We start from the raw sequence: 26571 nt of genomic DNA, 5'->3' as shown, positions 1-26571 counted from the left end.
AAATGAGTTAACCTTACCTGTTTTGTTTATATCCCCTTTCATAGTCTGAAAAGCATCATTGGGATTGGAGTTGGAGCTGGAGCTTACATCCTCAGCAGATTTGCAGTAAGTACATAGAAGATTAGTCTCAATACCCTTGAGGCACTGCCTAGGTCACAGCTCTACTTCTCTGTTAGTTACAGGGTACCACTATGTGTCTTATTTTAAGTTTTTCTAGAAGTTCTGTGAACAGCAGATAGAGGTTTATATGTAAAGCCCAGTTTTGTATTTATAGTACCTGAAAAATCACAAATGAGGGCAGTACATCGATAAAAGGTAATTCTTAGAGAGGACTTATGGAATTTTGTGCAGCCATTAAAATTTTGTAGGAAGAGCTTATAATGATATGTGATTCACGTATACTATAATGTTAAACAAAAAAGTTAGAATACAGATCCACATAGTTTGTCATAGGCATAGGAAAGGACTGGAAGGAAATATACCAAAATATTAGCAGGGATTGATGTTGTGTGGTTAGTTAATATGAGGTTTTATTTCCTAATTTTTATAATTTCTATTTATCAGATTTTCTATAGTGAGTATAGTTAATCAGAGGGAAGGAAAGTAAACTAGAGAGTTTTGAGTGTACATAGAAATGTTTGTATTGATTTCTATTTAGAAATTAAGAAATTTTTTCAGATGCCTCCTGAGTGATAGACAGTTTTCTGGGGTGGGGTGGTATCACCCATTCAGTGGTTTCTGAAAAAAAATATTAAGAAGCTCCTTTTGGGGACAAGGGCATAGGAGTGTGAAATTCACTAGTCTAAGCCTCAGCGGCCCCTTATGCCACGTACTTACAAGGGTACTTTCCCAGCAGGAAAGACCCACCATGAGCTAAACTGCAGAGAAGCCAGGTTCCTTCCTCTGCTGCAGAAATAAATACCGTCTCCTCCCAGATCCTTGCAAGGCAAGATCATTTGATAGCACTTTAAGGAACTGGTTTTCCAGTTGCTAAGTCAGTCTTAAAGAGCAATTTTTCCAAATATTCTTCCTAGCACCTCTCTGAAGTGTTACTTTCAAATCTGAGGTATTAATCTGAGTGATTAACCATGCTCCAGTTTTTTTAAAAGAATGCTGGGAGTGGAACTTTAAAACGTTGTCTTTGTCTCCTATTTCAGCTCAATCATCCAGAGCTCGTGGAAGGCCTTGTGCTCATTAATGTTGACCCTTGTGCTAAAGGCTGGATTGACTGGGCAGCTTCCAAAGTAAGCACCAAATGTTATTCATTGGCTCATCTTGGTCCCTTCTCAAAATGTCCTACTTTTATTTTTATTTTTGCATTGAAGTATATCCAGTTAAAGGCAAAAACTTCTAAGTATACAGCTTGATGAATGTAATTACGTATGTAATTGCCACTCAGTCAATATATAGAATATTTCCACCTCCGAGGATTCCCTTGGGCCTTTTCTTTAATTAATACTTCCTCTCCTTCCCAGATAGAACTGTTACTCTGATGTCTGTCACCATAGATAGGTTTTCTGTATTCTTAAACTTCATATAATTAGAACGATAGAATATATATTCTTTTGTATCTGGCTTCTTTCATCCATTGTTGTCAGTGATCCACCTTCATGTTAGGTGTAGTGGTAGTTCTTTTTATTTTTTTATTGTTATTTATTTATTTGGGGGGGCAGAGGGAGAAGGGGAGAGAGAATCTTAGGCAGACTCCACGCGCAGGACAGAGCCCAATGTGGGGCTCGATCTCACAACCCTAAGATCATGACTTGAGCCAAAATTAAGAGTCGGACGCTCAACTGACTAAGCCACCCGGGTGCTCCTCAGCATGTTTTTAATTCTATGGTGTGAATAGACAAAATGAGTTGTTTTGTTATTTGCTTGTTATGAATAAAGTTCCTGTGCACATTCTTTTACACATCTCTCAGTAGACCTACACATTTGTTTCTCTTCGCTCTGTACCTAGAAGTGGAATTGCTGGGTCATAGGGCAGTTGTATGTTTCACTTTGGTAGCTACAGACAATGTTCCAAAGTGTTGGGCCAGCTTACACACCAGCGATGTGTGGAAGTCCCAGCTGTTCCACATCCTCACCAACATTTGATAGTCATTTTAATTTTTGTAAAACAGGAGCAGTTTTATTTGTAATAATTTGTTTATTTCTATATGGTACCCATCACCAAAATAGCTTTAGTTATTAAAAAACAATTTTTGGGGGTGCCCGGGTGGCTTAGTCGGTTGAGCGTCCAACTCTTGATCTCATCTTAGGTCTTGGTCTCGCATTGCCCATCTCAGTAGCTCAGCATGGAGCCTACTTTAAAAAAAAAAAAGGTAAAAGGAAAAAACCCCTAATTTTTAATTATACCATCTTTTTTATTTTAAACGATACTTATCGGTAAATAATGCTTGGTTTTAATTTGTATTTCCGTAAGGGCCCATGATGTCTGAGCACCTTTTTTGAAACTTACTGGCCATTTCAGTATCCAGGTCCTTTGCCTTTTTTTCCTTAATTGGATTGCCAGTCTTCTTCTTACTGATCTGTAAACCTTCTTTACATATTTTGCATATAAATCCTTCGGTGAGTACATGTAAATATCTTCTGGCAATCTGTGGTTTGCATTTTCACCTTTTTTTTTAAGATTTTATATATTCATTTGACAGAGAAAGTACAAGCAGGGGGAGCAGCAAGCAGTGGGAGAGGGAGAAGCAGCCTCCCCGCTGAGCAGGGAGCCTGATGGGGGGCGCCATCCCAGGACCCTGGGATCATGACCTGAGCTGAAGGCAGACGCTTAATCAACGGAGCCACCCAGGCACCCCACATTTTCACTCTTTTAATCAATGAAATGAATGAATGAATCACTCTCTTCACTGTACCCCAAATAACTTGTTTGTGCTACTGCACCAAAAGATGGGTAGAATTGAAGATGTTTGCTATCTGAAAAATGAAGATACTTGCTATCTACATAGAATTTACTATTTAGATAGAATGTTATCTACAGTCTGTTCAAGGAGATAGGAAACTACAGGAGTATATTCTAACTGATGGAGGATCGTAGAGCCCAACGGTCAAGAAAGAATTCTTGAGATGTTTACTGTACAAAAAGGTGTATTTATTATAACAAGGGGACAGGACCCATGGGCAGAAAGATACACTGGGACTTTGAGGAGCTATTGATGATATACTTTTAAGTTTGGGGACTGAGGAGGGTAGAGATAACCTAAGTCTCTAAAAGGAGTTGTTAAAAAAGAGTATAGGATCCTGGAGGTCTGGCTATTGTCAAGATAAGGTGGTTTTTAGGCTCTAGCAAAACATTAAGGCAGCCATGAGTTCCTTGAGGAATGTCACACATATCCCACCTCTGGAGAGTGTTAGCTTGTGCTTTGCCCTCAGTTTACCTTTTGCTCCCTCATCATAATGACTTTACAAATATAAACAATCCCAGCAACAACCAGAGTGAAAAGAGGGAATAAGGGTAAAAGCATAGTATTATATAACTTTTGCATTGAACTGACCTGTGCTAAATAAGTCATTCACTGTTTTTAGATTGGAAAAGGAATTACTTTTGAAACCTTTTTCTGTATTAACATACTAATGTTATTTGTATGTTATTTTAATCTGAAACTGTGAGGTTGAGATTAAAGCAGTGATGTTATAAAGTTTTTCAGAGAATAACCCAAGCTTTCATTACCTGCTAAAAGATGCCTAATGTAGTAATCTCATTTTTAAACAAATACCTACTTCTAAGTATTTTTAAGTTGCCATAAGTGTTTATTCTAATACACCACTGGATATAGTCTCCAAAATACCACTACCCAGCTTGTCATATGTATCAAGAATCTTTAGTGATATTCAGCCATGAGATTCAGTAATTCAATATTTAGGAACTTACCTGAAGGATAAATAGTGATACTTACAAAGATTTAAATAGAAGGATAATAATTTTAAGAATCTAATACCTGTCTAGTATTTGCTGATGTGATTTTTTGGGGGGGTCCAAGAGTGAATGGTCAAGAAAGAATTCTTGAGGGCGCCTGAGTGGCTCAGTTGGTTAAGCGACTGCCTTTGGCTCAGGTCATGATCCTGGAGTCCCAGGATCAAGTCCCACATCGGGCTCCCTGCTCAGCAGGGAGTCTGCTTCTCCCTCCGACCCTCCTACCTCTCATGCTCTCTGTCTCTCATTCTTTCTCTCTCGAATAAATAAATAAAATCTTAAAAAAAAAAATTCTTGAAACAAAAGTTTTTGGTGTAAAAAGGTCATTTTATTAAAGCACAACGACAGGACCCAGGGGCACAGATAGCTGTATTAGGATTACGAGGAGCCATTGATTATATACGTTTAAGTTGGGAGGGGTGGAAGGAAGTTTCCAAAAGGATTTTCATTTGTTAAAGAAGACTTAAAGCATCCTCGAGGCCAAGCTAAGGTGATTTTTTCCTCTAGCAAAGTATTAACATTAAAATTGGGAGTTCCTGGAGGAATGTCACCCTCTACCTGTCCCAAATATCTGTCAATGGGCTAGAGTTTTATCTACCTTTCCTTTTGCCTTTGTCCTCCACATCATTTGCTATGTACCAGGCACTGTTTCTAAATGTTTTATGTATGTTCAAACTTTTCATTCTCAGGACAACCTAGTGAAATTATTACTATTACTATTAGTAATATTACTATATACTATTACTATTAGTAATTACTAATTAGTAGTAATAATAATAGTATATAGTAATATTACTATTATTCCACAGAGAAATTAAATCATTTGCTTAAGGTCACACAGCTAGGAAGTCAAAGAGCCAAAATACTCACTAAAGCCTTGTTTTTAGGGCTAAAAGATGGAAACAGTGTAGGTGCCAATACTACAGAGCAACAAAATTTGATACAACCATAGAGTGGAATACCCTGCAACCAAAAATTTGTTATTTGGTTATTTAAAGAAATGAGAAAATTCTCATGTTTAAAAAATAGAAAAAACTATATATGTCCCAATTTTGTTAAATAGATACGCATAAGAAAAGAGGGAAAATAATTTGGGCAGGCTCAGTCTGATGCAGAAAATGTTGGGGTTCGGATCCAACAAACCAAGAAATAACTCTTGGCGATGTCTTCAGTGAAAAAAGGTGGTTTTATTGAAGCACAGGACAGGATCTGTGGCCAAAAAGAGCTGCCCTGGGGTTGGGATGGGTGACTGATTATATACTTTCAAGTTGGGAGAGGGTTAGGGATAGTTGTAAGTCTCTAAGGAATTTTAGGAGCAAGGTTTCCAGGACCTTGAGGGGGCTAGCGATTGTTAGGAAAAGGTCGTTACCATCTAGTAGTAAAACCCTGGTCATGAAACCCTTCAGTTGTAGATCAGTGAGCCATAAGCTTGGAGGATGATTGCTAATGTGTATCTTGGGGGGTAGAGATAAAGGGAGTTTCCAAAGGAATTTTTTTTGGGGGGGAGGTGGGGAGGGGCAGAAGGAGAGGGCGGGAAAGAATCCCAAGCCAGCCCCACACCCAGCACAGGGGGGCTTGATCTCACAAACCTGAGATCATGACCTGAGCCAAAATCAAGAATCAGACACTTAACCTACTGAGCCACATCAGGCGTTCCTCCAAAGGAATTTTTATATGTTAAAGAAAACTTAGAGGATCTTTGGATGCCAGGATAATGGTAAGCTAAGATTGCCTTTTGCCCTTAGCAGAGTATCAACATGGAGGCAGCTGAGCTCCCAGAGGAAGGTCACTCTATTTTGAGGACTTGTCAATGGGCTATGGCCAGTAAGGAAATTTAATTTTTTCATTTGCCTTTGTTTCCCACATAAAATAAAACATCCAACTCTTCACTTCAGGGTTATGAGTTGAAGTCCCACATTGGGTGTAGAGATTACATAAAAAAAATAAAATCAGGGAGCCTGGGTGGCTCAGTTGGTTAAGTGACTGCCTTCGGCTCAGGTCATGATCCTGGAGACCCAGGATCCTGGCTCAGCGGGGAGTCTGCTTCTCCCTCTGACCCTCCCCCCTCTCATGCTCTCTCTCAAATAAATAAATAAAATCTTTAAAAAAACTTAAAAAAAATCAATAAAAATGCTGGTCTTACCCACTATATTTAAAAAAAAGGAAAAAGGGAAAAGAATTTGTTACTAGTAGGTATATCTTTGGCCGGTAGCATTACAGATTATTTTTATTTTCTTTTTCATATTCTATGTTTTCCTAATTTTCTCTGATAAGCATGAATTGCTTTTAAATTACTTTAAAATATTAAAATATTCCACCCACTAGAATTTTCAGAAACAAACGAACAAAGGCAGGAAAAAAAGAGACAAACCAAAAAACAGACTGTTAACTGGAGAACAGATGGTCACCAGAGGGGAGGTGGGTGGGGGGAGGGGTGAAACAGGTAAAGAGGGTTAAGAGTACACTTCCTTTGATGAGCACTTGTAATATATGTAATTGTTGAACCACTATATTATACACCTGAAACTAAGATAACATACTGTATGTTAAGTACACTAAAATTAAAAAAAATAAAACTCCACCTACCAGTAGACTAGATTCTAAAAAATTTATACATTTCTCCCCACATTAAGTTCTAGAGAAATATGCATACTCTAGCTTTGGGTGAAATATATTAATGATGCTATTGCCAGATACTGTGGAAGTTCTTTCTTATAATTGGACTTATTTAAAATTTGTTCTAATGTGGTTGTGTTAAAATTTACCTGAACATTCAGTAATGTATAATAAATTATGTGTAGGGGCTCCTGGGTGGCTCAGTCAGTTGAGCGTCTGCCTTCGGCTCAGGTCATGATCTTAGGGTCCTGGGATCGAGCCCCACATCGGGCTCCCTGCTCTGCGGGGAGTCTGCTTCTCCATCTCCCTCTGTAGTTCCCCCTGCTTGTGCCCTCTCACATTCTGTCAGATAAATAAAATCTTTAAAAAAATATGTGTAATAACCTAATAAAATTGTTATGAAACTTGAGAATGACCTTATGAGTATTAAACATGAATTGTTATTAATTCTAATTATCTTTAATTTATGATGGTTTGATCATTGGTAACCCCTCTGAAGATTTCTGGGCTTCTTTCTTCCTTAATCTTTCTGGGACCATGTGATCCCGCTCTGCCCATATCCATGACTGTCTCCTCATCTCCTCCTCTCCATCTGCACTCCCAGTTCAGCACTTCACCTCTCATCCAAGCCAGCAGTAGGAATTAAGCATAAAACCAAGGAAGAAGGCTACAGGGAATCAGCAACATAATTTGAGTTGGAAATTTTTCTGAAAATAGACTGGCAGTCTGCAGATTTGCACAGATTGCTGCATTTATTAAACTGTGATATGCATCATTTTGAAATGGAAAAAATTATGAGAAAAATGTTCAAAACGCAAGAACATTGGGTAAACATAGCAGTTTCCTCCCACTCCCTGAAACGAAGATAGCAAAAACTGGAGGAAAGAAAAAAATCATTTTGTCTCTTGGATGGCTTGGGAGTAGTCTTAAGTCAATCCTTACTAGCCATGAATCCAGTGTAAATGCAGAAATATAGGCAGGAACGAAGTAGCTAATAGCCAAGAGTTCTAGGTCTTGAGTTTTCAAAGAAGGAATGACCATTTCTTCTAGCCACCTTTTTTTTTTTAAGGGGTGCTTGGGTGGCTCAGTCAGTTAAGTGTCTGCCTTCGGCTCAGGTCGTGATCCCAGGGTCCTGGGATTGGCTGCATTTGGCTCCTTGCTTGGTGGGGAGCCTGCTTCTCCCTCTCCTTTTCCCTCTGCCTGCCGCTCCGCCCCCTTGTGCTCTCTCTGTCAGATAAGTAAAATCTTTTTTTAAAAAAGATTTTTTTTTAAATTTATTTGCGAGAGAGAGAGAGAGAACATGATGGGGGGAGGGGCTGAGGGGGAGATCATGACCTGAGCCAAAGGCAGACACTTAACCAACTGAGCCACTGAGGCTCCCCTCCAGCCACCTATTTCAGAGCAGGTGATACTATTCCCTGGAAGGGAGACTGTTGTTTTCTGACTTGTTTCTTGTTCTCAGGTATCTTGAAACCACCATCTCATGAAAATGTGTGACACTGAGTTGTGCTTTTGTTTGTTGAGGGATAACATATGTACAATAAAGTGCACTAATCATAAGTGGACAACTTGGTAAATATGTATGCTTAACTCCCTTGACACAAAGCTTTTATCTTTTCAGCTCTCAGGCTTGACAACCAATATTGTGGACATTATTTTGGCTCATCACTTCGGTCAGGTAAGTGCCTGTTCCAACCAGAACAGCTGTTTGTTGGCTTGCAGCAAAACCTTATTTACCTCAGGAAAGAGAGGGTACCTTAGAATTCACCTGATCCTCGTGGGTGCCACCTCCAGTGCAGAGTGTGATGCATGTGGCCCAGCAAAGGCCAATCTTAGGGGAGAGGCATTAACTCATTGCCACATGGCTCTTGGCATTTGAAGAGATGAGGGAAGACAGAATCCCCTCCCCCACCACCTGTTTCCTGTCAGCAGCTTGCCGTCTGTTAATGTTTGACAACATCACGTGCCTCACCAAACATTTTCGGAGCCATAATGAAGTCTGGGAAAGGCTTCAAAGAAATAGAAATTTCAGAGAAAAAAGAAGCCAAAAGAAACAAAATATCAATGCTTAAAGAACCTTAGAGGTTATTTTGTTCATTCCCATGTTTTACTGGTAAGGAAACTGAAGTCTATAGAGGAAATGACAGGTACAGATAATTGCTGGGTGGGAGAGGAAACCCCAGTCCTCTTTTCAGAGGGAAGAGTGAGTTGGATAGTAAGATTCTGAATGAGCTGATAAGTATCATTTTTTGTAAGAGTTGGGGAAGGATTGCTGTCGATTCTTCTTTAAATGTTTGGTAGAATACACAGTGACACCATCTGGGCCAAAGCTTTTCTTTGTGGATTTTTTTTATGTTACTAATTTAATGTCTTTACTTATTAAAGATCTATTCAAATTTTTCTATGTCTTGAGATGCTTTAGGTGGTTTGTATCTTTCTAGAAATTTGTCCATTTCATCTCAGTTACCCAGTTTGTTGGCATAAATTATTCATAATACTCCTTTATGATTCTTTATATTTTTGTAAAATTGAAAATAATGTCTTCTCTTTCCTCCGTTTTTAGTAATATGAATCTTACCTCTTTTTCTTTGGAAGTCTAGCTAACCAATTGTTGGTTTTATTAGGGGTTTTTTCCTGTTCTTTTTAAATCCTCTATTTCAGGGGTGCCTGGGTGGCTCAGTCATTAAGTGTCCGCCTTCAGCTCAGGTCATGATCTCAGGGTCCTGGGATTGAGCCCTGTGTCAGGCTCCCTGCTCCGCAGGAAGCCTGGCTTCTCCCTCTCGCACTTCCTCTGCTTGTGTTCCCTTTCTCACTGTCTCTCTCTGTCAAATAAATAAATAAAAATCTTAAAAAATAAAATAAATTCTCTATTTCATTTATTTCCACTCTAATTGTTATTATTCCCCTCCTTCTGCTTGCTTTAAGTTTCCTCTTGTTTTTCTAGTTTCTTTCTTTTATTTAAGCAGGCTCCACCACGCCCAGCACAGAGCCCAAAGTAGGGCTCTAACTCATGACCCTGATACGAAGACGTGAGCCGAGATCAAGAGTCAGGTGCTGGGGCGCCTGGGTGGCTCAGATGGTTGGGCGTCTGCCTTCGGCTCAGGTCATGGTCCTGAGACCATGGGATCAAGCCCCACATGGGGCTCCTGGCTCAGCGGGGAGTCTGCTTCTCCCTCTCCCTCTCCCCCTGCTCATTCTCTCTCTATCTCTGTGTCTCAAATGAATAAATAAAATCTTAAAAAAAAAAAAGAGGTGCTCAAACAACTGAGCCACCCAGGTACCCCTTCTTTTTCTGGTTTCTTAAGGTGGAAGGTTAGATGTGAATTTGAGATCTTTTCTTCTTTTTTTCATATAGGCATTTATAGCTATAAATTTCCCTCTCAATACCACATTAGCTGCAGCGCATAAGTTCTGACAGTTTCATTTATCTCAAAAGTATTTTCTAATTTCCTTGTGATTCCTTAACCCATTAGTTACTTAGGAGTATTTTATTCAGTTTCCCAGATTTCCTTCTGTTATTGATTTCTAATTTCATTCCATTTTGATCAGAGGATATACTTAACATTTCATTCCTTTTTGAATGTATTAAGATTTACTTTATGTCCTAGCATATGGTCCTAATGTGGCCTCTCTGTTCTATGTACGCATGAGAAGGATGTGTATTCATTCTACAGCCATTAAGTGGAGTATCCTGTGGGTGTCTTGTCAGGTCTTGTGGTTTACAATGTTCAGTTCTTATCTTTCCTTGTGATCTTCTTCCTCATTATTCATACATAAATGAAAGTGAGGTATTAAAGTTACCAACTATTATTGTTGCATTTTCTAATTTCTCCTTTCAATTATTTGTTTTTGTTTTGTGTATTATGATTGTCTTCCTGATGTTACATTTTTACTTAACAGAACTTGAAACTAACCTTTTTTTCTTAGCCCCATCTTTACCCTCTGCTTGCAGAGAGAACTGGTGCCTAAAAATCTTGAGCCTTTCCAGGCTACCTGGTACATGTTCACGGATTTCTTTCACCCTCTCCACTGCCAGCCTAGCATAGCAGCCTTACTGAATCTGCTAAGTGAATGATTATAGTCTTTCTTCTGCTTTCCCACTTTCAAAATGTTATTGCTGGTTGTTACTTTTCCTGTTGCCTTTGTCCTTATGAATTTATGACTTAAAAGAAAAATTTTTGCTGTTATTTTTATGATTTTTCTGGAAGGAGTTAAAGTTGTGTTTTAATCCATCATTTTTAATTGAAAGTCTCAAAGACTGTTATCTTTTCACGTGTGCTGGGAAGAGTGGGTACTCTCCTAAAGACATAGCATGCTTGGTTTTGACTGTAGACTTTAAAAACTAGTTCACAAAATTTATAGAATTCCATGCTAAATGCTGTGGAAGAGACAAAAATATATAAGATACAGCCCTATTCTCTGGGAGTTCACTCTGTAGGGAGATATGCTATACAGAAATAACTATTGTAGCACAAGTAAAAAGGGATAAGTAATAAGAACTGCCTTTCATTGAACACCTACAAATTTCAGACAGAGGTTTTATGTATATTAATCTAATAATCTCATAATAGGAATTGTATTATTCCCACTTTACAGATGAAGAATGAATTTGTTTCCAGCTAATAACATATCGAGGGAAGAGATTTGAAGCCACATTTGTGCCTAAATCTGAAGCTTTCCTCTTTCTACCATGGCAGGGTGCCTTAGGGCAGACACCATGAGGGGCCTAGAGGAATTCAAAGGCCGGAGAGATTTACTTCTGGTTTGGGGATCAGGGAAGGGCTTCAGTGTAGAGGAGGTATCCCAGCTGGGCCTTGAAGGAGAAATAAAATTGGACATTTTACATTTGGGGAGGAATGAGGAGTAGTTTGCTCAAAAACAAAGAAAGCCTTGCTTTCCATTTTGTTGTCAACTTAGAACTACTCTTAAAAAATAAAGCTTTGGGGCTCCTGGCTGACTTAGTCGAACTATACAACTCTTGATCTCAGGGTCGTGAGTTTGAGCCCCACATTGGATATAGAGATCACTTAAATAAATAAACTTTTAGAAAAATAAAATTTAAGCAAGCAAATGTGTATATTGCTTCTAATATTTTGAAATGGAAACAAATAAGGTTCTGAAATATGAATCATCTTCACCAATAAGAAAAAACCATAGCGATATCCTCTTTTTTATCAAATTTGCAAAAATTAAAAAGAATGGCCATTTGTATTAATAAGGTTGTGGAGAAACAAGTAGTATAAAAAAGAAGGCAGCTCCATATTTCCTGATAAGGAATGATCTCTAATACTTTTAAGGGGAGAAGCAAAGTGTAGAACAGTATGTCTAGCAGACCACAATTTGTGTTTGTTTTTTATTTTTTATTTTTTTTTAAAGATTTATTTATTTATTTGAGAGAGAGAGAGTACATGAGAGGGGGGAGGGTCAGAGGGAGAAGCAGGCTCCTTTGCTGAGCAGGGAGCCTGATGTGGGACTCGATCCCGGGACTCCAGGATCATGACCTGAGCCAAAGGCAGTCGCTTAACCAACTGAGCCACCCAGGCGCCCCTGTGTTTGTTTTTTAAAGATTTTATTTTTTTATTTGACAGAGCACAAGTATGCAGAGGGGCAGGCAGAGGGAGAGGGAGAAGCAGGTTCTCCACGGAGCAGGGAGCCCAATGTGGGGCTTGATCCCAGGACCCTGGGATCATGACCTGAGCCAAAAGCAGACGCTTAACTGACTGAGCCACCCAGGCACCCCAACAATTTGTGTTTTTTATTTTTTCTAAGATTTTATTTGAGATAGAGAGCCTGAGCAGGGGGGCAGAGGGAGAGGGAGAAGCAGACTCCCCACTTAGCAGGGAGCCCGATGTGGGGCTCGATCCCAGGACCCTGGGTTCATGACCTGAGCTGAAAGGCAGATGCTTAACCTACTGAGCCACCCAGGTGCCCCAATTTGTGTTTAAAAAAAAAGGTGGGGCATGGGAAGGCAATTTATACATAACAGCTTTATCTAAGAAGTTCCATTAGCACTTAAGCCAGTTTTACCCCTTTTGTACCATTATCATTTCTTCCCTCCTTTGTCTCAGACTTTGCTGCTCAGGTTCCTCTCCAGACTTTGATGGGAGAGCTGGCTACATATTTCATCTCTGATTACTGTCTGCTTCGTTTGTTTACGTCTTTTTTTTAATAAAGGTTTTTTTATTTATTTTTTTGACAGAGACACAGCTAGAGAAGGAACACAAGCAGGGGAGTGGGAGAGGGAGAAGCAGGCTCCCCGCGGAGCAGGGAGCCCGATGTAGGGCTCAATCCCAGCACCCTGGGATCACGACCTGAGCTGAAGGCAGATGCTTAACGACTGAGACACCCAGGCACCCCTGTTGTTTACTTTTCTTATTATAATTTCTTTCGCATTTACCATATTTCCTCAGAGTGATTGTAGTGTCCTTAGTTTCAGGTAGACTGTGATCCAATTGGTCAGTTCCAACTGTATTCTTGGCTCACTTTACTTACATGGTAGTAAGAATGCAAACAGATATTCTCCTTATCTATTTTTCTCTATGAGGTTTGATGGTAACCTTTACACACTGCCTTGGATTAACTGGCTCTCTTACTATCCCTGATCCATTTCTTTCCTCCAAAGCAAACATTTTCCCTTCTGCTTAAAACTGCTTGCTGGGTGTGTGTGCGCTTGTGTACATGTGTACACGTATGTACATACATGTTTATGTACACAAGAACCTGGCAACTGTTCTGATGACCTGAGAAGGCCAGCAAGAGAGGGACCATTGGACAATGGGTGGTGGGGAAGGAAGACTCAACTTCACTGTATAAACCGTTTGTTTCTCTCGTATTTTATGCCTTTAATAGTAATAGCAGTAAGATTAAATAAATGATAAATTGACTTAATAAAATATAATGGAATGTAATCTATAATTTATAGCTATTATTAAGTGATAATGTATAAATAAGTGATATACTGATTATATTATATCAGTACAGATAATTTAATTATATAGATTTATGGCTATTAAGAAAAATGTTACCTTGCCTTTTTTTGAAATTTTAGAATTTTTAAAGTAGTCTCTACACCCAGCGTGGGGATTGAACTCACAACCCTGAGATCAAGAGTTGTTCACTGTACCTACTGAACCAGACTGGTGCCCCGCCTTCCATTTAGTTTCCACTTTACAGTTCATATAACTTTTCTTATCTAATCTTTAAGACAGCCTTGTCGGGGGCACTTGGCTGGTTCAGTCTGTAGAGCATGCGACTCTTGATCTCAGGCTTGTGAATTCAAGCTCCACATTCGGCATAGACCCTACTTTAAAAATAAATAAATAAAACAGCCTTGTCAGGTATCTGGTTATTATCTTCATGTTTTATGAGTAATGGCAGAACATGCAAGAAACAGAGAAACTAGGGTTCTGAATAGTTAGGTGACCTGAGTTCTACAGCTAGTGCTTGAATCCACAAGTCCAGTGCAGTTTCTGGGTGCTACCACGTAAGAAGGAAGTTCAGAGAAATCTCCAAGTTTTTACATTTGGCCTGGAGTTGGTGACCAGCCTTTGCCATAATAGATTCTTTGCACCCTCATCCGACACAGAACTTGGCACTGAACCAGTCTACTGCAGATAAAGACTTCACCCATTCAGCCTACCAGTACAAGGGTGGGCCCCAGGCTCTGCCCCATTTCCCATCTTGAGCAGAGAGATTTAGCTTTGGGCATTGAGAATGCAAACCAAACAACATAGACTTGTACTGTAGCTCAGATGTTTACCTTGTGTCTCTTTTCAATTGTTCTAGGAAGAGTTGCAGGCCAACTTGGACCTGATTCAAACCTACAGGCTGCATATTGCCCAAGATATCAATCAAGAAAACCTACAGCTCTTCCTGGGTTCTTATAACGGGTACAGTTGTTTCCTATTCCTCCACCTAAATGTAAACTAGGTCCAAAAAGATAACGGACATTTGAGGGAAGAGGGGCAGGGAAAATAAACTACTTCTTTCAGTGCTGTGTCATGAGATTGCTTTCATGCTGTTCACCACAGTAAAGGAAGAAGGGCTGTCAGACAGATAGGAAGACAGGTTTCAGGGAAAATGAATGGGGGCACCTGCCTGGCTCAGTTGGTAGAGTGTGCGACTTGATTTTGGGGTCATGAGTTCAAGTTCCATGTTGGGTGTAGAGATTACTTAAAAAAAAAAAAAATGAACTGAACGCTGTTTGGGGCACATTCAAATACCATTTGTAGTTTTTCTTTTTTTTTTTTTAAAGATTTTATTTATTTATTTGAGAGAGAGAGAGAATGAGAGATAGAAAGCACGAGACGGAAGAGGGTCAGAGGGAGAAGCAGACTCCCTGCTGAGCAGGAAGCCCGATGTGGGACTCGATCCCGGGACTCCAGGATCATGACCTGAGCCGAAGGCAGTCGCTTAACCAACTGAGCCACCCAGGCGCCCGAAATACCATTTGTAGTTTTAAGATGTTTTGAGATTAAAAAAATACCTACGTTACGTAGACACACACAACATCCATGTAATGTGAGGCAGGACAGAAAAATACATGGAGAAGAGGCAAAGAAAAGAAGTCTTAGGCCTCGATTCAGTCTCTCTTCACTGACATCTTGTCATCAGGCAGAAGTAACACATGGACACTAGTAAATTCTCTTTTATTTGTGTACATTCCAAAACCTACTGTCATGTCTCCCTCAGTCACTGAGAGAGTTGGATTCTTATCTTGGGACCAGTTTTTCCAAGGTTAAACATATTCACTCCTTCTAGCTTTCTGAGTACATGGGAAAAGATTGAAAAAATGGATCAGCTATAACTTACGTAAACTCACCCAGAGATTTTGAACCTGGTCTCTCCAACTCCTTTCTCTGTATAACAGAGCCTGCTTATTTTCAGTTGAAATCAGAAAGGTTTATTAAGTCCTGCACTAAACTATGTTAGTTACAAGTTTTCCCCCAAAAAAGTTCCCCTTCTCTTAAGGAATTTATTCCTATAAACTAGTTGGAAAATTAAACACAACTTGAGGATTTCAGTAGCATTGCTGTTGAGTTTTGAAGTTGCTTCTAAACTTCTGGCATCCCATTGTGCCCCTCAAGGTTGAGCCAGAAACCTTGTTCCTGCTCTGTACCACTCAGGATGCTACTAAAATGGCTTCTCATGAATGAAGTGCACAAGGCCCCTTCCCTCATCAGGTGTGAAGGAAAGATAGTTTCAAATTCCTTGATACATTTTGGTCTTCATAACCAGGAAATCATCTGAGTTGCCATGATTTTACCTGAAAGGGGTATTGATTGCTTCCTTTGTTTTTCTAGACGCAGAGACCTAGAGATTGAAAGACCCTTGCTGGGCCAAAACGATAACAAATCGAAGACATTAAAGTAAGTCCCTCGGTTTCCCTAGTAAGTTACTAAATATCTTTGCCTTTCATAAACTAATGCAGTATTCAGGGGAATATAGGTGCTGTTTGCAGAATGTCACCTCTTAATTTTGCCTTTCCCCAGGTGTTCTACTCTATTGGTGGTAGGGGACAGTTCACCTGCAGTTGAGGCTGTGGTAAGTATGTCCTGATGTTGTGAAGATAAATGAGATTAAATGCAATAAAATGTATACAGCACGGGGTGCCTGGGTGACTCAGTCATTGAGCATCTGCCTTCGGCTCAGGTCATGATCTCAGGGTCCTGGGATGGAGCCCTGCATCGGACTCCCTGCTCAGCAGGAAGCCTGCTTCTCCCTCTCCCACTCCCCCTGCTTGTGTTCCCTCTCTCGCTGTGTCTCTCTGTCAAATAAATAAAATCTTTAAAAAAAGAAAAAAAAAATGTATACAGCACACTGCTGGCACACTAGGAACAGTTGGTAAATAGTCGTCTTTGTTATTTCTGATTACACCTATCAGGGTTTGCTCCTTATTACCCAGTTTGGAAAATGAATTCCTCATCAACCACTAGATTTTATCAGAAGGGATCAGTATTACCTTTGATTGCTTTATATGGTGCAGTTCACTTTGTGGCAAGTAGTATAACTAAACACCATTTGCTTATTGTCACATTTCTGACAGCTCTTCAGCCTTCTGCAGCCACCATACATCTGGAACTGTATCAGGCTGGAAGGCTGCTGAGAGCCTATATGCTTTTCTCTGCCTCTTCCTCAAGTATATAATACACTGGTAAAAATAATCATGCTCATTGTAGAAAATATAAAAAAATTAAAAAATAGAAGGACAAGGGAACATTACAATCCCATTACCCAAAGGTAAATAAACTATTATCTTTTCCTCTAACATACCCCGGGTGATACTAAACATAAAAGATTTGGAGACCTGATTACTGATAGCATTTTTTTTTTAAAGATTTTATTTATTTATTTGACAAAGAGACACACAGCAAGAGAGAACACAAGCAGGGGGAGTGGGGGAGGGAGAAGCAGGCTTCCCGCGGAGCAGGGAGCCCGATGCGGGGCCTGATCCCAGGACCCTGGGATCATGACCTAAGCCGAAGGCAGACGCTTAATGACTGAGCCACCCAGGCGCCCTGACTGATAGCATTTTTGATAGCCTTTTTCCATATTATGAAGTCAGTACATCTGTATACTATTTAGTCTTGTAAATGTGCCTTTGTTTAACCTCATTCTCCAGTTGATGATACCAGATTCTGCACCATTGATAATGTAGCTGTTGAACATCCGTATTGAATTTTTTGTCATTTCCCTGGGATAGATTTCTAGAAGTGGAATTAATGTGTCAAAAATCATAAACCTTTGCAAAATTTTTTATAACATTTGCCAGATTCCTTTCCAGAAAGGACATAGTAGTGTGTTGGCACCAGCAGTGTATGAGAGTGCCTGTTTCACAGCATCTTGTCCAGCATTGGATTTTTAAATTTTATTAATAATTTAATAGATTAAAAATGGTGTGCCACTGTTTTAATGTGCATTTTTTTTATTACAAATGAAGTTGACAGTTTTTCACGTATCTGTTAGGGTTTACTTGTCTTTCCCACAGTATATGTAATATAAGAGGTATCTGTGTGAGATTACCTGGTTTTCTTTGGCAGCCTTCGCTTCTGCTCTGTTTAGAGAAAAACATTAGGGAGTAAGGCTTTTTTCAGAAAGGGATTCTAGTAGTTAATCAGGGGTGTAGACATAGGTGAGAAAGTTAATGGGGCAGGGTAAGTGTAAGGTGAGGTAGATGTGATGATATATTTGTACCTCCCTGTATCATCCTGTAAGACATTCTGTGTCTGTTATAAAATACATGGCATGGCTTTAGCACAGAGGTAAATGACCCTTGAGTCCAAAAAAAAAAAAAAAAATTCCCCAAAGGTGATAAAGTTATAGTGATGATCCCAATTCATCATGAAGGAGATTTATAGAGGTCAGTCTTTTCTGGCTAAAAAGGTGGAGATACATGCTACAAAAATATTTATCAAAAACATTTCTTCAGGGGTGCCTGACTGGCTCAGTTGGTGGAACATGTGACCCTTCATCTTGGGGTCATGAGTTTGAGCCCCACACTGGGTGTAGATACTACTTAAAAATTTTTTTTCCCTAAACATGTGACCTAAAATAAGAAAACAGTGTTATTTTTAGAAAATACCCTTCATCAGAATTTTCTGATAGACTGAGTTATTTTTTTAAACTTGCATGGACTTAAAGCAACATTTCCAATTATTTTTCATGACTAGATAGATTGGCCAAGGTCTTGTTTTCTGATTTCCTCATCTTAAGCATTTATAGGTAAGAACCTCAGGAGCTCTGTTGTATCACAAAGTAGATGCTTTTCCAGACAGATTCTAGCTTGTGAGAGCTAGCATTTTATCCCACAGATTGGTAGGGATTAGAGGACTATCCATGCCTGGAAGAGCAGGAAGGAGCTCCTTAAGTTTTGGTCGTTTTTGCTATTCTTGCTCACTTATTCAGCCTCATTTTTTGAGCTTTTCCCTGTTTGCTCGATGCTATGGGGAATACAAAAATGAATAAGATGGAGTCTCTGCATTTGGTGAGCTAGGGAGAGAGTAGACATGTCAAAAAAACAACCATTGCATTTGGCTTACCAGATATGGAGACTTCTTACAGTTATAGAAGTTACACAGTGGTAAACCAAGGAAAGTATGATTTATTAAATTAAATCCAGATGTGGGGAGTTCATTTTTCCAGAAAATATTTATTTCATATCTACTATGTTCTCAGCACTGTGCTTGGTAGTTCGGGATCCAGTTTTTAAATTCTACAGTTTAGAGTTAATGATATTCTGTAGTACACTGGTACATTTGCTTATCACTGCCTGCATTGTCATTTGTGTAGAGCAAAAACTGGTTTGGTGATCCTGGTTTTTAGATCATCCCCTGGTTATAGAAGAGTTTTGTATACCTGCCCATCAGCAGTCCCCAGAGTTCAGCTGGATTACTGGTTCTTGCCTAGGTAATTTTAATAACTCCCTAACTGGCTCATTGCCTCTGTAGTCTGTCATACAGGCCACTGCTGGTTACTTTACTAAAACAAATCCTTTTACCTCAGAAACCTTCCGTGGCTCCTTGCCTTCCATGGTCAACTCCAGTCTGCCTCCCAGACTTGCCTTGTAGTGCATCTTCACAGCACACCTCTGTAACCCCACACGTGCCCTGTACATCCACTTCACATCTCCTGGTTCTTTGCTTATGCTTTCCCCCCTGACTCTGGAAGCCTTCAAACACCCACCCCTTCTTTTTACTGTGTCTCTTGAAATTCTACTCGTCCTTCTATACTCAGCTCAGTTGTGAAATTTTGAAGTGATGTCATTCAGCCTTGTACTGTATGTTTTCACCCTAGTGGATTCCAGACTCTTAGCAGTGTTTTGTATGTATATGCTTGGCAAGCATGTGTAAAAGAGATTTTGTTGATTAAATTAGCCATAAAACATTGCTGAACCTAGAGGTTAAAGCTTTTCTTTGAGGTCTCTGCCTTCATGGGTATAAGAGTGTAGGATACCAAACATGTAAACACAAAGGTTGTAATTCTTAATTATGATAACTGCTGTGAGAGAGAAAATCATAGAGTAGTCAGTATTTAGTTGGAATAGTGAAAGACCTTGAGTCAGAAAAGAGGGTGTGCAGAATGGCAAACCCAAGGTACAGGGAATGTATAAGGGGGGTGGGGATTGGGCTTGGTCAGGGCCATTTGTGCTGGGAAGCCATCAAGACCTCAGTAGGTGAGGGCTATGATCCAGTTCACATTTTAAAATAGATAATTAGCCCCCAAGTTCTCCTAGCCAGTAGGAGAAATTAGATTCAACATATAGTTCTTTAAATACTCGCAACAGATTCAGAAAATGAAATTAGCCAGACTTTTCGATTTACTCAGAAATAATCAGATACCAAGTACATCACATATCTCTTACTTTGTATTTTGATAATTTCTTTGACTGATTCAGCCATGTCCAAACCGAGCTGTTGATCTTGGAAGATCATTCTCATGTCAAGCTATTTCTTATTTTTCTAGCGGTTCATAAAATTGTTTTATCTTTTTTTCTTTTTTTAAGGTTGAATGCAACTCTCGCCTGAACCCTATAAATACAACTTTGCTAAAGGTAAGGTGCTTTCTTTCCTCATTGCCAGTAGATTTATGAGTAAATTATACATGGCTCAAAATACTCTATTTCTGGAATAGTTGCCCAAAAAGAAGGAAAGCTCTCTCTCTCTCTCTGATTCTTTTTTTTTTTTTATTTCTTTTTCCTGAATATATTCTCAATGTAGAATATTGGAAAATAGAGAAAAGTAAAGGATAGAAATCAATAAAAATTACTCATAATCCTACCACCCAAAATTCCCCTCTGCTAAAAATACTGATGTCTTAGGGTGCCTGGGTGGCTCAGTCAGTTAAGCATCCAACTCTTGATTTTTGCTCAGGTCACAATCTCAGGGTCATGAACTCAAGCCTCACCTTGGGATCTGTGCTGGGTGTGGAACCTGCTTAAGATTCTCTCTATCCCTCTGCCCCTCTCCCCGCCCAACCCCTGTGCTCGCTCTCCAAAAGAAAAAAAAATTGGGGTCTTTTTCCTGTATGCTTTTTTTTTTTTTTAAAGATTTTATTTATTTATTTGACAGAGAGAGACACAGTGAGAGAGGGAACACAAGCAGGGGGAGTGGGAGAGGGAGAAGCAGACTCCCCGCCGAGCAGGGAGCCCGATGTGGGGCTCGATCCTAGGACCCTGGGATCATGACCTGAGCCGAAAGCAGATGCTCAATGACTGAGCCACCCAGGCGCCCCTCCTGTACATTTTTATATCATTAAGGTCAGGATATTTACAGCCATGTGTCTGGGTTTTGTTTTTTGGTTTTTTTAAGACTTAATTATTTATTTGTCAGAGAGAGAGAACAGGCAGAGGAAGAAGCAGGCTCCCCTCTGAGCAGGGACCCCATGCGGGACATGGGATCCCAGGACACTGGGATCATGACCTGAGCCAAAGGCAGACGTTTAACTGACTGAGCCACCCAGGTGTCCCTCCTCAACTTTTTGATATCAGTATCTAAGCATGTCATTAAAAAGTTCATAAGCATTATTTAATTTTGTGAGAATTAGGATGAATGGAAATTATTTACATGCCATGTCCCATTGTATTGTGTAGGAAGCTTCTGGTAACATTCTGATATGAGGGTGGGTGCATTTTCTTTCTCTTAGGGCAAATAGAGAACAACTCTTCTACTGAATTTCTAGTTAGTGTCAGATTTCTCTCCCTTTTCATTGTACCCCAGGCAAGAGTGTCAACCTTGTTTTTTTCTACAGCCTGTAGTAAAATGTTCAGGGGCCTGACATCCTGATTTGAATATGGATTACTGTATTTAAGTGCTGATCTTACATTGCTTACTGCTACTTTCTCAGCCTGAAAGACCTCTGCTTTCTTCCCTTTCTCTTTGAAGTGGCTTGAAAGGGAAGTGCTGTCACCAGAAGCAGGCCATCGTTCCTGGAAATAGAACATGAGGTTAATGCTCTGAGGTGACAGAATGCAGAATGTGGTGAGGTCCAGGTGGTTGATGAACTGGTCCAAAATAGGGATGTTATTTTAAAAGTATATGGTTTCAAGTAGTTTTTCAGTACAGGTTTGAATCAGTATTTTGAAAGCACAAAACTGAACTCTGTAGTAGCTGTAGATGTAGTTTTTTCTGGGCAAAAATGCCCACTGCAGCAGCATAATTGAACTGGCTCTCCAGCTACCTGATAGGCATCAAGCTTGGAAATAGTCTCTTCTAATATTCTCTCTCTGCATGTGCTAATTGTTTTATGTCAGATTTTGACTCCTAAACTTCATGAAAATACAGCCTCTGCCAGTTAGGTGTATATTTAATCAGGGTAAATGTTTGTCCCTGATATTATTTGTAGAATTTTAAGGGATTGTCCCATTAACCTCAAATTCCTGTGCCTTCTGTGACATTCCCATCTGCTAAATAACAGTCCCCACCTCAAAGAAAGTGTTCATGCTAGTGAATAGAAACGATGGTTTATTTTTTTGAGAGAGAGAGTGTGAGCAGGGGAGGGGCAGAGGGCAAGGGAGAGGGAGAATCTTAAGCAGACTCCACACTCTGGGCAGGGCTCAATCTCACAACCCTGAGATTATAACTTGAGCTGAAACCAAAAGTTGGATGTTCAACTGACTGAGCCACCAGGTGCCCCTATCGCTCTCCTTTTTTTTTTTTAAGTTCCAGTCAGCCTGAATAGGATATACTGTGTACAGAATAAGTAATAGCTGGAAGGAAGAGGGTGGGTCCATGGTTGGTCATGCCTTAGAAAGTGTTTTCTGCAGATTGGCAGAATCTGCTTCACCTAGGAGCTTGTTAGAAATGCAAGTGCCTGGGGCGCCTGGGTGGCATAGTCAGTTAAGTGTCCTACTCTGGCTCACATCATGATCTTGGGGTCATGGGATCTAGCCCCCTCATCAGGCTCTGAACTCAGCACGGAGTCTGCTTGCAACTCTCTCTGCCTCTCCCTCTCTAAAATAAATAAAGCTTTAGGGTGCCTGGGTGGCTCAGTTGGTTGGGTGTCTGCCTTTGGCTTGGGTCGTGGTCCCAGGGCCCTGCGATCGAGCCCTGCGTCGGGCTCCCTGCCCTGCGGCGGGGGGGAACCTGTTTCTCCCTCTCCCTCTGCCTGCCACTCCCCCTGCTTGTGCTCTCTTTCTCTCTCTCTCTGTCACATAAGTGGAACTTTAAAAAATAAATCTTTTTAAAAAAGGGAAAAAAAGCAAGTTCTTGGGGTACCTGGGTGGCTCAGTCAGTTAAGCATCCAACTCTTGATTTCGGCTCAGGTCATGATCTCAGGGTCATGAGATATGGAGCCCTGCCCTAGGTGTAGAGTCTGCTTAAGATTCTCTCTCTCCCTCTTCCCCTACCACCCACTGCCCCCCACACACGCTCTCTTTTTTTTTTTTTAAGATCTTATTTATTTATTTGACAGAGAGAGACACAGTGAGAGAGTGAACACAAGCAGGGTGAGTGAGAGAGGGAGAAGCAGGCTTCCCACTGAGCAGGGAGCCCGATGTGGGGCTCAATCCCAGGACCCCGGGATCATGACCTGAGCCGAAGGCAGACGCTTAATGACTGAGCCACCCAGGCGCCCCCATGCTCTCTCTTTAAAAAAAAAAAAAGGAAAGAAATCAAGTTTTCGAGCTCCACCCCAGGCCTATTAAATCAGTATCTCTAGAGCAGAAACCCAAGAATCTGAGTTTTAATGAGTCTTCTAGGTAATTCCAATGTGTGCTAACAAAACCCTACTCTAGAAATCCTTGCACAAGTGAGAATAACCAGGGGTGCCTGGGTGGCTCAGTCGTTAAGCACCTGCCTTCGGCTCAGGTCATGATCCCAGGGTCCTGAGATCAAGACTTGCATTGGACTCACTGCTCGGCAGGAAGCCTGCTTCTCCCTCTCCCACTCCCCCTGCTTATGTTCCCTCTCTTGCTCTCTCTCTATATATATCAAATAAATAAATAAAATCTTAAAAGAAAACAAAACAAGTGAGAATAACCAGCTGTAAATATTTATGAAGTGAGAGACAGCCTCACCAAGTCCAGCTTTGAGAGGAAAGTGGCTGACCAAGTGAGTTGACCAAATTCAACATCACCATCTCATTGGAGAAATCCCCTTAGTTGTAGAATGAAAATAATATTGGGCTGAGAGGGAATTTAGGAAGCATGGTACCCTGAGAAGTTAGGTTCATGCTGTTTGAGGACTCTGAAAGTAACATTCTTCAGGTGGAGGCAGAACCATAGTTGAAGACAGGGGTTAATTTCACTGTCACCCCTAAAGGGTGACAGAATTTCCCTAAAGGGAAATTCTCAACCTGGGCCTGAATTCTCAACCTAAAGGCCAGGCTCTACATCTTACTGATGAATAAGTATTAAATAATCTTTTCAGATTTATATCCAAGGTTATTTCTAGGATGTAAGTCTTCATATAAGAGTGCATTGAGGACAGTCACCTGGGTGGGTGGCTCAGTCGGTTGAGCGTCTGCCTTCTGCTCAGGTCGTGATCTCAGGATCCTGGGATCGAGTCCTGCATGGGGCTCCCTGCTCAGCAGGGAGTCTGCTTCTCTCTCTCTGCCCCTCCCCAGTGCTCGAGCTCTCTCGCTCTCTCTCTCTCAAATAAATAAATAAATAAAAATCTTAAAAAAAAAAACAACAACCCAAAACCCAAACTGTTAAAAAAAAAAGAGTGCATTGAGGAAACCTACACTTGGTTGCAGTTAAACATTAAGTTAAGGAACCTAAAATTCAATCCTGTCCTGTTTGAAAGGCCTTAGGGATTTTCAGAGCATGTCCCCTAAGTATAAGTACCAGCTGACTTACGTATTTTTCCTCTTTTAGATGGCAGACTGTGGTGGACTGCCCCAAGTAGTACAGGTAAGGAGGGGCTTTGTTGTTGTTGTTCTTGCCTTTTTCTAAAGCACTCATTTGATTCTGCCTCTCTGTGTGTGCAAAGATTAATACCTTCTTATTTTGTCTCCCAGCCTGGAAAGCTCACCGAGGCCTTCAAGTACTTTTTGCAGGGAATGGGCTACAGTGAGTAGCATAAAACTTCCTTTCTAGCAAAAATTTAATGATAATGGGGTCATTTTGACGTCTGGGGAGCACACATTTCTCAGGGCATAATGCCTGTGCTAGCCAGCCTGCAGTCAAGTAGAAACCAGAATGTTCATGGAGCATTCATCTGTGCGTGTACAATAAGGTGAGCTGACACTTACTAAGCACTTACCTTGTGCTGGGCATTCAGTGTTTATAATTTTAAGAGGTAAGTTCTGTTTTAGTCCTATTTTATAGAAGAAGAAACTGAGGTTCAAAGAGGCTAAACACATTTCCCAGGGTAACAGTTCACCTGCAGAACCCTAGCAGTCTGACTCCAGAGCCCATGTTTTCAATCACTGAGGCTTAGGCTTTCCTAAGCTTGTGAATCTGAAATTAATGATTTGCATTTGAACTCAGCTGGTAATGACTCCTGGCCTAGAGAAACAAAGTGGAGACTTCAAAAGAAAATGGTAGTGTCCTCAGTTACATTCGCCCCACCACAGGAAATGAACTTGTACAGTAGTTTAGAGTGAGTCCAAGGATGTGTCCATATCGTGTGCCACTGTCCTGGTCTCTTGTATTGTGAGACCCCTGAGCTTTCTCATTTGTCACAGACTATCCACACTTGCTCCTTTCTTGGAATTTTTAAGGAGAAAAACTCTTCAACCCAGGTACAGAGCTGTTTACCCAGGAGAGTGATTTTTTTTTTCCTGTCTTTGGTTTAAGTGTGGAAAATGGCCATCAGCTGCCTGGGCAGCAGCTGACCCCTGGGTATAGCCCTGTGCCTGGCAGGCAGACTGTGTATGTTTCGTCTAGAGTGGCTGTGTCATCCCCGTCTGTGAGCCACTACCAACCGAGCCCACACCCACATCTCTCTGGCTCACTGGGAGGAGAAGTCCCTCTCCTAGCCAGTTCTCATCCCTTTCCTAGGAAATAGCTCATCTTCCAGCGCATTTCTGATCCAAAACAGATGGCTGTTTATAGTGGAGGGGAAAACAGTTGCCCTCGACTAGTTGAGAGAAGTAACATCTGAGATGCTTAATAAAACATGAGTCAGCCTCAACTCTTCTCTGAGACCTTAAAATAAAACTTCATCCCCAGCTTAGAATATTCTGTCAGTGTTACTAGGCAGCCAAGGTTGCCACTTGGCACTCTTGGGTCACTAACGTGCCTTTTCCTGTGTCCATCCTGCTTCCAGTCCCGTATGTGCAGCTCAGTCACCTGAGCACCGAGTCAGGTACCTTCCTCCATGCTGGCCCCGCCCCTGCCTCCCAGTCACGCTCTCCTGGCTGCATTGGCTGCCTGCAGCATGTCCGCGGTTTTCCTGTGCAGTGAGAGCCCGATAGAACGGGGCTCGTTGTGCCCTAAGAGGGTTAGCCTACAGGTCCAGCCCTGATTCCCCAGAAGAAAGGAGCGGGTTGTAATAATCAGGCTTCCTCTTACCCAAATCCAGGGTCACAGCAGTAGCTGAAACTGTAGGCACAACCCCTCTTCCACCACCACCTACTCATCTTTGCATGAACCCCAGACACAGGAATTGAAGGGCAGCTTTGATTCTAAATAGGAGTGCCAGAGCCTGTGTCTGGAAAACTCTATGCAATATATAGTCTGAAAAGCCCCTTGCAGGTGATGGCATCTTTTGACCCCAGCATTGAACTGACAGCTGGGGGAGTGGCCGGTGCCTCAGGAAGATAGGTAGGGAGGTTATGCCGGGTAAGGCCGTGTCCCAGCCGAGCTGGAAAGACCTTAGGATCAAAGCAGCAGTAGAACAGTGGTCAGTGAAACACCCACTCCCAGAGCCCTTCCCTTGCAGGCATCCTTTACCTTGCAGCCTGCATAGAGGTCAGTGCCAGGCCCACCTGCCCTCTCCTACGCCCACACCTTCGTACATGTCTCCTCCCCAGGTAGCAAGGGTAGCCTGTGGACACGGATGGTAGTCTTGTTGTATCGGGCTTGCACTGTGTTTGTGAAACACCTTCATACTTGTGTGGTTTGTCTTTCTTTTGGTTTAGTCTTGCAT

The 26571-nt window shown here is 41.0% G+C and overlaps 1 protein-coding gene across 3 annotated transcripts in view; it reads left to right on the top strand.

Annotated features, from left to right (window-relative positions):
- Positions 1 to 26571, top strand: part of NDRG3 (NDRG family member 3) — a 73345-nt gene that overhangs the window by 44871 nt on the left and 1903 nt on the right. For 2 of the 3 annotated variants that reach the window (XM_027622719.2, XM_027622720.2), the window contains 10 exons: positions 45 to 105; positions 1158 to 1244; positions 8163 to 8219; positions 14327 to 14430; positions 15844 to 15909; positions 16033 to 16084; positions 20043 to 20090; positions 24354 to 24389; positions 24497 to 24548; positions 25750 to 25788. In XM_027622719.2, coding sequence (XP_027478520.1) covers positions 45 to 105; positions 1158 to 1244; positions 8163 to 8219; positions 14327 to 14430; positions 15844 to 15909; positions 16033 to 16084; positions 20043 to 20090; positions 24354 to 24389; positions 24497 to 24548; positions 25750 to 25788 — 602 coding nt within the window. The remainder of the gene's footprint in view (positions 1 to 44; positions 106 to 1157; positions 1245 to 8162; positions 8220 to 14326; positions 14431 to 15843; positions 15910 to 16032; positions 16085 to 20042; positions 20091 to 24353; positions 24390 to 24496; positions 24549 to 25749; positions 25789 to 26571) is intronic. The other variant, XM_027622721.2, reaches the window with a different exon arrangement.

Source organism: Zalophus californianus, chromosome 8 (assembly GCF_009762305.2).
Source record: "Zalophus californianus isolate mZalCal1 chromosome 8, mZalCal1.pri.v2, whole genome shotgun sequence".
NCBI lineage: Eukaryota > Metazoa > Chordata > Mammalia > Carnivora > Otariidae > Zalophus > Zalophus californianus.
This window is presented reverse-complemented; position numbering and strand designations above follow the sequence as displayed.